This window comes from Lissotriton vulgaris, chromosome 4_1 (assembly GCF_964263255.1).
Source record: "Lissotriton vulgaris chromosome 4_1, aLisVul1.2, whole genome shotgun sequence".
NCBI classification, from domain to species: domain Eukaryota; kingdom Metazoa; phylum Chordata; class Amphibia; order Caudata; family Salamandridae; genus Lissotriton; species Lissotriton vulgaris.
This window is the reverse complement of record NC_141691.1, coordinates 857,567,892-857,580,286: the sequence shown is the minus strand read 5'-3', so window position 1 is coordinate 857,580,286 and position 12,395 is coordinate 857,567,892. Positions and strand designations below refer to the sequence as shown.

Genomic DNA, 12,395 nt, shown 5'->3' with positions numbered 1-12,395 from the left:
GCGCAACTCAGCTAGATGGCCGCCACCTGGGGAGGCCCGTTCACGCCGGCTCCCCCACGCCCCCCCCCCGGGCCGCCGCACGCCAATTTTCGGAGCAGCATTGTAGGATACCAAAACCAGTGCGGCAGTTTACTGGACATCACCTGGGTGCCTGTCGTACATGTTGTGTCAGCCATGTGACACTGGACACAGACCGCTACTGACGAGGCCTCCCCCCGCACCACCCGGGACGCCCCACGCTGTTTTTCTGTGCTGCATTGTAGGATCCCTAAACCAGTGCGGCACCCAGGCGACATCACCTGGGTGCCGTCCAGAACTCTGCACGTTGTGCTGCCTTGGGACTATTCGCACAACAGACCGCTACTGACGAGGCCTCCCCCCGCCCCACCCGGGACGCCCCACGCCAATTTTCGGAGCAGCATTGTAGGATCCCTAAACCAGTGCGGCACCCAGGCGACATCACCTGGGTGCCGTCCAGAACTCTGCACGTTGTGCTGCCTTGGGACTATTCGCACAAAAGACAGCTTCTAACCATTGTTGCTTTTTGTATTGAGAAATGTTTAAATGTTTTTAGTTTTTGTTCCGTTCGTTAAAGTTAGTAGTTAATAAAGTTTTATAACCTTATTTTGTTGGAGTGTTATCTATTTTTTTAAAAACGGGTGAATGGGGCCTTGAATCGGGTTATTGTCATGTGTGGGCTTTGGAAGTGTGCTGCTGCAGGATCGGACATTTCAAACTCAAATGCACGTTCTTTTTCTTACCTTTCCGAAGCATGGAGCGCAATAGCAGGCAGAGAAAGGGTGATGCACGTGTTGAACACTACCTGACCTGGCAAGTTGCTGGCAGTGCCCCCCCGCCCGCTCCTGAAAGAGGGCACACACACACCGCCGCCCCGAGTACTTCACAAATCTTTAAAAGACCATGCGCTTGTTCATGAGGCTTAAATGGTTTATCACCTCTTCTAGAACCCCTGCATCGACCCTCTGACGTTTCATGGAAAAATTACCATGTAACACAATACCAAGCCCTGTCAGCTGAAACCCCCAAGGAATCGTGGGGCATATTATCAAGGGGGTTTATCTCCGCTTTTTTGGCTTTAAAAACCATGAAAGCGGAGATAAAATTATTTCCCTATTATCAAGCTGTCGCTAACACCAGTTACTGACAGCTAAAAGGAGATAGCGACCATCTTGGGCCCCGCTTTGCATGTCAGTGATACTTATCACTAATGACATGCAAAGTGGCGTGCCAAGATGTTAGCGACTGGAAACAGTCCCTAACATCGCTACCTTCTATTACCAACTTTTGGAGATATTCGCGCTAAGCGCGAATATCTCCAAAATCTAACACCTGCCCTGAGCAGTTCTTAGCCATGTTATCCAATGGGAGGTGGATAACATGGCTAAGAGCATTAGGTCGATAATACATGAATATCGCTGACTTTTCTGCGATAATAGCAAGGTTTATCTGCGATAAAAATCGCCGATGTGCGGCGATAATTTTTGTCTCTAAACAAGTTAGAGACAAAAATTATCGCTAGTTGTTCGTAATATGCCCCCGGGTTTTTGCTTGCAGAAATCGGGAGGCGGGAGACTAGCACTGAAATCAGTACTCACACGCCTGAATCAGGAGGATTGGCATGTCTGAATTCTCTACAGCTGGGGCCATAAACTACATTCGCAGGGTTAGGTGATAGCCTGGGACCAGCCTGGCATCTAAAATGGCTGCAGTGCACGACAAAATTGTGGCATTCGAAAAAAGGCAAGATGGCGCAGCCGCTGGAAGAGATGTATCAACATATATCAGCCTCCTCAGCCACCCTCAGGAAACATAGGGGATTAGGATACGTCTCCCGCACCCCCTTATACCTAGTACTTTAATTAACGAAGCACAAAATGGCGAATTCCCGTTTCGCTACCAGTTTGCGGCCCAGTTCGCGGCCCGTGAAGCGCTTCTACCGTGAAAAATCATTTTTTTTTTATTTTCCCCACGGGACCCTTTAATAACCCCAACAACATTCCTAGGGGGTCAAGAGGGGGATACCTTGCCCCCTTTCATTAAATTCCCCCTTAGTTTTTCACCTTTTCTTCTCTCTCGATCCTACCGAGAGACAAGATGGCGGCCGCTCCGGACTGTCACGCAGCAAAAAAAAAAAAAAAAGCTCACGCACAGCCGCTGGAAGAGATGTATCAACATATATCAGCCTCCTCACCCACCCTCAGGAAACATAGGGGATTAGGATACGTCTCCCGCACCCACTTATAACTAGTAATTTAATTTACGAAGCACAAAATGGCGAATTCCCGTTTCGCTACCAGTTCGCGGCCGCGCTTCTACCGTGAAAAATCATTTTTTTTTTATTTTCCCCACGGGACCCTTTAATAACCCCAACAACATTCCTAGGGGGTCAAGAGGGGGATACCTTGCCCCCTTTCATTAAATTCCCCCTTCGTTTTCCACCTCTTCTTCTCTCTCGATCCTACCGAGAGACAAGATGGCGTCCGCTCCGGACTGTTTAGAATGTTGACAGACACCGGAGAGCCAATCAGCTTTCTGCGCGCTAAGTTCCGATAAGCGAAAAGTAAGCGGACCGGATCGCTGCCCAGAGCGCTGTTACAGATATATATCTTGGTTTGAACGTTAATTTCTCAAAAACTACTGGAGCACATATATTGAGACCTAGCAAAGGCACATCGGGCTAACAGTCCCTACAATTTTGCCAAGTTTCGTGCAAATCCATTCAGCCGTTCGAGCTAAAAGTGAGTCCAACCGCCCTATGGAAAACTCAATGCAAAAAACGCGTTTTGGGACCCCCCTTTTTTCTCAGCCCCCCCTTGACGAAACCCCACCAAATTTTCAGGGGCTGCTCAGAAACAAAATGTGCCATTTTCCTGAAAATTTCAGCCGATTCCGTCCACAAACGCCAAAGTTATTAGACATAGAATTTTCAAAAGTCCCATAGAGAAAAAATTCTAACTATATATACCTACTGGCGATAGCCAGTAGGTAATATACATACATATATATATATATATATATATATATATATATATATTTAATCAATCTCCCTCCTTTTTTGTTGAATGCAATGCGAAGCAAAAACAGGAGACGGACCACAGGATCTGGCCACAAGATAATTTACTGGCACAGGTAAACAGCAATGACGCCTTTTTTTTTTCTGGCCACAAGATAATTTACTGGCACAGGTAAACAGCAATGACACCTTCTTTTTTTTCTGGCCACAAGATAATTTACTGGCACAGGTAAACAGCAATGACGCGTTTCGGGCTTCGTGAGCCCTTGATCACATGCAGAGCAATTACATTTTTTAATCATTTTTATGCAGTGAACACAAGTGCACGCCCCCCTGACACGAACTCCTGCCAGGTCACGTGAACATAGACACAGAGGAAATACTGTCCGAAGTGGGTTTTGAAATGATGCCAATTAGAGCTGATTTTTCATTACAAAAATACCGCATTGCATTTATATGAATACAAAAATGTATAACATCTAGTAAATGCTTGTAAAATACAAAACCCACTATTTGTACAGCCACTTCTCTCAAGAGTCACATATATAACAAACCAATGTGTTGCAGCATAAATGCATGTAAGTTGTATGCAATCTCAAAGATGTAAAAAAAGTTAAAAAAAATCTAAATGGACTCAAAATACTTCATGGCAGGATAAATCCTTTCCCTTAAAGAAATCTCTATACAAATAAATATGCAACATTGATGAATCCATTCTGAATTAACGGCAGAACTGCAGGGAGGATCTTATGAAGTTAAAGTGCATACATTTTTGTGTGGATATTGTTCAGTAACACCTCTGCTTAATGTGCAAAAAGACTGTGCAAATAAGTACAAACAATATTTTCAAAAAGTGCAAAGTGTATGATAAATAAATCTGTATAAATATGTATAAATATGATTAACAATAAAAATTGGTCATTGCCTAAATCCATTGTTAAAAACAGATAAATATCACATTTTTATAAAAACAGTAATTCATCATGTTTAAAAATGGTGTGCACCCCATATGTGAAAAAAGAGTGGACCAAAATGTCATAATATTTACAGGAGACTGAAGTACCAACAATGCATATACTAGGTAACAGGGAACCTGACTACCTAAAGAGATATATTTATACGTAGTGGAGATGAAAAGCCACTCAAAAAACCTTTTATATATGTAATATGTAGTATGATAGGCAACAGGGAACCTGACTACCTATTAGAATGAAACACGACTACGGTTCATACCGGAAGCATTGAATACAGATTGAAGACCGTAGGCAACCAAACCTCATTAGTAATGTAACTACCGGGACAGAAAACTGCTCTTGAAAATCCATAAACAATTCTCATAAGAAATTGTACATGTCCTCCGTATTATTGAGACCATTCGGCCATTTACTGTCGAATTCTAAGATCATGGTGGTCTCAAGTTGCCTCAATTTCTGCTCTCCATTGCCACCTCTACGTGGTACGTGTATATATATATCCAGCAAATCCCTCCTTAGAAGCCGAATAGGGGACACAGTGGGGTCTCAAGAAGTTAATTTATTTAATGAGTGGCATGACCCATTTCGACGAGTGTGCCTTCTTCAAATGCCTTTCACAACGGGGGTCGCTTATTCATGATTTTTAAACGTGCTGCCTCAGTCCCATTGGTAGAAGCACAGCTGACCACTACTTGATGAGGTAACATACTCCAGTCCCTCCTCATGGACTGCGATTCCCAGTATGCATCTTGTTCCATCAGGGAAAATGTATTTTACACAGCCCTCTTCAATGTCATTACCTCATAGTGAGTGCGGGCTGTCCATTGAAAGTGTGGTCACCTGGATGAATTATTTACTCAATTGCCCCTTGTCATCAATTTCGAGAAAATATAAAAACAGTCTTTTGGTCCCTACTTCCTGCCACTGACTTGCTGACAATTTGCCATTATACCGATGATATACAACTACTGTTCAAGCTTAACGACTCCCCAATGTCAAAGGATACCTTTCAACAAACCATGCTTTTCGTCCTCGATTTGATGAACTGTAACCATCTTAAACATAACGCAGAGAAAATTGAGATTGTTTTCACAAAAAAGCAAGATTGATTATTGGGATGCCTTCTTCTGGTCTCCTGATATGAGAAACCCTCCTGTCCCCTAAGAAATCTCTAAAAAGCCTTGGTTTTCTGATCAATGTAAGTTATCAATGAAACCCCAGATAGGTGCAGTGATGTCATTTTGCTTTCTATTGCTCTGCAGGATAATGAAAATTACTAAGTTGCTCTCATCCAATTTGTATTTGCCTTGGTGATATCTCAACTAGACTTTTCTAATTCCCTCTATGCTGATCTTCCTAAGACTTTCTTCACAGGCTCCATATAGTTCAAAATCAGGATTGTTTTCATAACAGACAGCATTGTTTTTAAATCTCTGAAAGTAGAAGTCCTGCCTTCATCACATCTCAACTTTTGAATTATACACCTAACAGGACACTGCGTTCATCCTCTAAGAACCTCTTGTCGGTAGCTGACTTTAAAAAAACAGAGAATGAGTTGTTCCTGATTTTCTGTCCTTGCCCCCCCCCCGCATTTGGAACTTGTTTCCTCCTGAGATACGATTAGCCCAGGCTATTATGAATTCAGACAATTTCTTAAAATCTGGCTTTTCCGACAATCATATAATTAGAGTTTCTCTTTCTTAGCAGTCTGTTTGGTCAGCCTAATTGTACTGCAGCGCCATGAAACTGTATGGGGTACAGACGTTTAACAAATGTCTGTTAAAATAAAAAAAAATAAAGTGACACTGATGGAGCGAGGTGGTAAACACAAAATTGTGTGTACCCCTTGTGAAGTTAATGTTCCATAACATAACATTTACTAATAGTGTGATGTGTTTAAATAATCAACTTTAGAGTAATATGCATTCACAAACATATGGGAAGTATTAATCTTGCTTGCATGGAGGGAAATAATTAATTAATATATGTTGTCATTGTGATGTGAATTAATGCGCAGCTTAATTTTAAACAAAACGCAATTTAAATGTGCTTATTGTAAACGTCTTGTGCTAAAAGGGTCGATTATGTAAGTATTAAAGCGCATTTGTGTGGCTTATTTGCTAGGTAACAACTAATGGGAAATATTAGAATGGTGGGAGGTAAACAGAATGGGTTTCATTATTATAATTAACATGATTTTTTGGTTGTTTCTATGATAGTTCCAAATGTGGCCTGTGAGGCCTAGTGAAAAAATGGCCGCTCTGAGCCACTGCGAGTGGGTACTGGTCTGCGCAGGCGCGTCAAAGATTCCTGCCAGTGCGAGTGAGCTGACTATGCTTGATGGAGAGTTCAAGGCCACTTTACCTGGAACCTAGGATGGGTGCCAAACATGGACGATCTAATGCCCAAACCCTGGGAAAGTAGAGTGATATTGCTAAAGCAGGATGCGCCTAGGCTACAAACTGTCTTAAACAAAGAACTTTTATATTTTTGCTGAATCATTTGAAGAACAAATGCTGTAATGGTGAGGAAGCGCTCATCTACCCCAAATTTGTCCAATCAGAGTTCGAATTTGAGATGTTAGTTACTTTTTAGATAGATTAAGTTAGGGATTTAGGGCTAGATGTAGGTAGAAAAGATTTACCGAATTTAAATTACCGAATTTTACCGATTCGGTAATTTAAATTCGGTAAATCTATGGGTCCGATATGTAGGTATTCCAGATGTGCTGGAAAACCGAATCGGATGAATTCGGTATTTACCGATTCGGTAAATACCGAATCGGTAATGCCCATTCATTCCTATGGGCTTTGAAGCCCATAGGAATGAATGGGCATTACCGATTCGGTATTTACCGAATCGGTAAATACCGAATTCACAAGGGTGCAGGGGGTGACACCCCCTGGCACCCGCAAAACAGGCTTGGGTGCCATGTGGCAGGCATATCTGCCCTAAGGGCAGGTCTGCCTGTCACATGACATAGGTGTGCATGCACACATGTGCATGCACACCGGAATCGGTATTTTACCATGGATTTGTATTCCATGGTAAAATACCGATTCTGTAAGCCATGTGCAGAAGGTACATTGCCTACCTACATAGCATTTTCGGTAATTTTACCGAATCGGTAATTATTTTACCGATTCGGTACATATTACTGAATCGGTAAATTTACCAATTCGGTAATGATACCGATTCGGTAAAATTACCGAAAATGTGCCCCTACATCTCAATAGCCCTTTACCGATCGGAAACGGACGAAAATCGGTATTTTCGGCCGATTCCGATCGGTAAAGGGCTACCTACATCTGGCCCTTAGTTTATAAAATAAATGTCTATTTCTGAGCTTTAAAATAAATGATCAATTTGAAAATAAAGTTAAAGATTCTTATTGAATAAAGAAATAAATAAATGCTAAATGTCAGACATATTAAAGTTTGCCTTGAATAACAATTAGATAAATGAAAAAGTAAAAGCTGGTCTTTGATTCTTCCTACGCCTAATTTTCGTTCTAGCAGATCCATTGCCATCATGGTGGTGTGTCTGAATAAAATGGTGTTTAACACCATTGGTGCGGTGCAGAATTATCCTGTGCGCTGACAACGATTGATTCCCATTGTTCATGACGAGCTCAGCTCTTCATGAGTGTACGAGAGGTGTACCTCATGACGAGCTGAGCTCGTCATGAGCATCGAAGGGGTTAAAATGAAACCATGGTAAATGCTTTATATTGCAGGTGTTAATAAAATTGTTTAATAGGGTTAGACACTACGCCAATGTTATAGTAGGACTTCTGGGTTGTTGGCCAGATCTTTGAAGCTGAATATATGAACAGAGTAAGTATGCAGTGTAATGGGCCCCACTGTTGAATGTTATGTGTGTTTCTGAGGTTTTAGAGAAATGGCCATGGCAATTTAGAATGTATTTCTGGAGTTCCGCTGTAGCAACACAGTGAAAGAGAGGAAAGGTGGTTGTTTTTGAGGCATGAAAACTTGATATGAAATTGTGGCATGAGTTTTAGAGGAAGATTTTGTTATTAACTTATGTATGAGAATGGTCCCAGAGTGAAAGAGAGGAAAGTTTATTTGTGTATAAAGCATAACATCCAACTGTGATTTTGTTGCATGTGAAAGAAAAATTGCCTAGAAATATCAATCAGTAGGACTTCCACTCTATTAATGTGATAAAAAGTAAATTAGCCATTATACTTTATAAAAGTGCTCGTTGGCTTAGTGGTTAATGGCTTGGGCAATTAATGCCTTTGACAAGGGCTCAAAAACCCCTCCAGCAGATATTCATTTTTTATATTATTTTCAAATGTTTTTTGTTTTACCTAAATGAAAGAGGGCTCTTTATAAATCACCCCCTAACACTGGGAGATTTTTGACCTATTTAGTCATGCCAGTGTGTGTCAGAAATTTGTGACATGCTGTGGCATGTGGGGGGGAGGGGGCAAAGTGAAATAAATCCCCTAATTTGTGGATTGAGAGTAGGAGGAAGATTGTGGAAGAAAAAGAAATGTATGGGGCCAGTGCCAGGGTGGAAGAGAGGAAGGGTTGCTTTTTTTATATAAAGCTTGAAAATCAGCTGTGAATTTGGGGCATTTAAAAGAAAATCTCCATGGAAATAGAAAAATGACTTCCACACCATCTCTATGATAAATAGGCAGTCGCCAAAATATAGCAACTGAGTGCTTGGTATAATGGTTAATGCCATGAATCATGATTCTGTGTGACAAGGGGTTTAAACAGGAGGGCTTTTTATATTGTGTTTCATTTATTTTTATTTTACACAAAGCTAGCACATGTATTTTTATTTTACGCAAACACTAGCACTATCTGCAGTTAAGCATAAAAGAGAATGTCAGATATCACATGCTGTGGCACATGTCACATGCGTTGTGGCATTTGCCACAGAGTGAGATGTGTCACATGCCTGGAATGGGTTTCAACCCTTACACTCAAAGCAGACTCGACGGTCTCCAGTTGCCCAAGCCCTGGTCCAGTCAAGCCAAAACAAAACTGCCAAAAATCAGAAAATATTCACATGTTGACATTTGAACCGAAGAAACCCTATACATTGACAAAGCGAAACCATTGAATGAAAATGTAAACTGCCATCTTCGAAAAGAGGCTTTAAAAATGCGGTGCGACTCGCAGTGCTCAGAGGGCTAAATACTAAACTGAATGTTTGTTTCCAGTTTTGCGTAATCAGGCCATCCTTTTCATGTCGCGAGGCGACCTCGGCCAGCAAACCCCGGCAGATAAATTATACACCATGAAAACCATAGCCAGAAGAAAGAACGAACATGAAACCTGGGAATTAGCCCATATGAATAGAAAGTGCCAGGCACAGAAACCAACAATTGATCGCACGTCAAGGCATTCTTTTTCTTTTCAGGAAATGATAACGCACTTACCGACTTCAGACATTTCGGGAACACTTGCGGTGTAAATCTCCTTTGTAAATTTTGGCTCATTGTCATTGATGTCATGGATTTTAATGATGAATTCTGACTCGGGTTCCACTTGCACGCCGGTCTTTTTGTTTATGGCCTTGGCACGCAGCACGTACTGGGCCCGCTCCTCTCTGTCCAATCGCTTTGCGGCGCTGATGTCTCCAGTGTTTTCATCTATAACGAACACGCTGCCAGCCCCGTCTCCTGACAGAATGTATTTTAAATTTCCTTCTCCTTTATCCTGATCAGTGTGAAGCTTCGGGGAGGAAGAAAGAAAGCATTCTATGAATAAATGCATTTCTACGCCAAACGGAATCACTCACTACATGTCAATATGATCTTGACTCTAATAAGGGTCAGCAGTGACTTTCTTTCAACAAACTGAACGGAAAAAGCATATCGGACGGTAAGAAGCAACTCCATACACATTGAAAACGCACAGAAAACCTTGAAAGATACAGTGCAGCATGATTCGAATTCAAAACCTTTGATAAATACAAGAATATATTTTGAAGTGCATCCACCAATAAAAATAACTTCACTTTTTTACAGAGGTCTGCACATCAATATGCTTTTTTTCTGTATGACTTATCTATCTTGTCACCTGAAATGAACGCAGAGGCCTAATCTATGACATATTGGCATAGGGCAGGAATGCACCTTTTTCAAGCAATATACCCCTAGATGCATCAAGCACCCATTTTGCTATTCCTTATTAGCGAAAAATAAGGATGCGCTAATATGGAATAGCAAAAGGCTATGCATGAAAAAATCACACAAAAAATAGCGATTTCTTAAAATTCCTTAATTGCGACTCGCAAATTGCGAGTTGCAATTAAGGAATACCTCCCCATTCATTCCTACGGGCCTAGAGGCCCATAGGAATGAATGGGAAGACAATTTTAATTTGCGATTCTCAATTAGAGAATCGCAAATTGAAATTAAGAATCGCAAATTGAGATTGAAATTTCAAAGCTGGCAGGGTGTGAAAAGGACACCCTGTTACACCCCTGAAATCTGCATATGGGTACATCTTGCACACACACATGCCCTAAGGGCATGTATGTGTGTAAAATGGAACTTTGAAAAATGCCCTTTAGTGCATTTTTCAAAATTTTTGCAAATTACCATGAAGTTCAACTTCATGGTAATTTGCTCCCCCTATTAGCGAAATCGCTATTTTTTTTTAACTTTAATGCATTGCAGTTAAGGAATCTCAATTTGAGATTCCTTAAATGCAATAGCAATTTAAGTAATCACAATTTTGCGATTTATTAAATTGCGATTTTTGCATTTGGGATGTTGCATTCCAAATGCAAAAATACCGGTTGCAAAGGGGAAGATTCTGAGAATCTGTCCTTTGCCAAGCGGATTTTAGCTGGATGCATCTATGCCATAGTGTATTCCTGTCTTTTCTGCCTGCACTGGTGCCGCTTTGGCAGCCTAGCGCCAATGTAAGCATGGTGCAAGGGTGCCTCAGTTGCAGGTAGGGTTGTTTTTGTGCGAGAAGGGGCACCTTCATGCACAAAAAACATCCAACTAGGGATTTTCCGCTTTCTTTGTGTGCTGAAGAATGCAGCACAGATAGAGATAGGAAAGAGTGCGGAAAAATAAACATTTCTGCTTGTTATGCCTCACCTCAAGAGGCATACGAATTTGACGCTTCCCCAAATTTACATCACTTTGTAAATCTAGGGCAGCCTCAAATTCCATGGGTATTGCATGGGAAAACCCATTTGTATATTTTATTGTGTGCAGCTAGTCGTTTGGTCACTGTACGTGAAAGTGTGTTTTAATGTACAACCTAGTTGGCACCTATTCTTCCACTTAATGTAAACTGAGATACCTTTTTATGAGCCGGTTTGCAATGCTCTTGCACCACACAACGTATGGCTCTTGTATTGAAAATAATATTTCAAAGCAAGGATGCCAGTCAGAGATAGTAATGTATCCATGATCAGGGTGGCAATGGGATCCTAAGAAAACATTTTGGATAAGAGCCCAAACTAGGTTGGTTCAGTGTAATGCTTAATCCCTAAATTATTTTGTGTACTGGCCCCAGGGTATATTTTCAGTCAGACCTTCAATTTATGTCTTTAATCGGAACACTCACATTGGTCTTTTTCAAACAGTTGTGATTCCTGATGTACTTGTTCTAGAATCAGCCAGTAGTTATCTCTTACTGTTTGCTTGTGTTCCATATAGTGAATTGACATTTTCATGGTAGCGCGCCCACATCTGAGATTATTTTTGTGCTTGCAGATTATTGTTTTTATTTTGCGGGTGATTATTCCTATTTAATGTAGTTTACAAGGCCACGTTATCATATAGACTATTCATTGAAAGTTACAATTGGTGAAAATTATAAATCCCAAGATAGAAAACCAAAACGTGTACTGGATGACTTAAGGAGGTCTAGAATCTGTAGAAATTCAGCATACATATGTACATTTCAGTACTCAAGAGCCTCAGTGGTTCGGAAACCAAATCAAAGTAAGGGGATTCAACTTGTAATTTTGGAATGCATAGTTTGCAGAAATAAACAGTGACATGACTCAAAATAACTTTGCATTAGAACCCCTTTTGAACTAGGGCCTTACATTGCTGTGTCGTTTCCACAGCATACCCAGGTTAGCAGAGGGCATGTAAGTTGTCTGCTGAATCAATAAGCGCTTCTGCGCTAATTTCAAGAGAATGCCTTTGGACACACCTATGATTCAGTGTAAAAATCAAAGGAATGTGCATAACCCTTTGTAAATGAAGTGTGCTAACAGTTTGTTCACAAGTGCATGTGGATCATGATACGGTCCCAGGCAGGAAGAACTAATGCTGTTAAACCGCAGCCAATTAACTATGAAGATGTGATACTGAAACTGTAGCAAAATGGTTGAAATGTGAACTGCTATCTAGTGAGCATTGAGAGTCCAAG

General features: G+C 41.1%; 1 protein-coding gene across 1 annotated transcript in view; it reads right to left on the bottom strand.

The window, feature by feature from the left end:
• Nucleotides 1-12,395, bottom strand: part of LOC147722670 (cadherin-9-like) — a 976,253-nt gene that overhangs the window by 495,687 nt on the left and 468,171 nt on the right. The window contains exon 3 of the mRNA XM_086965167.1: nt 9,428-9,722. Within this exon, the coding sequence (XP_086821293.1) occupies nt 9,428-9,722 (295 nt within the window). The remainder of the gene's footprint in view (nt 1-9,427; nt 9,723-12,395) is intronic.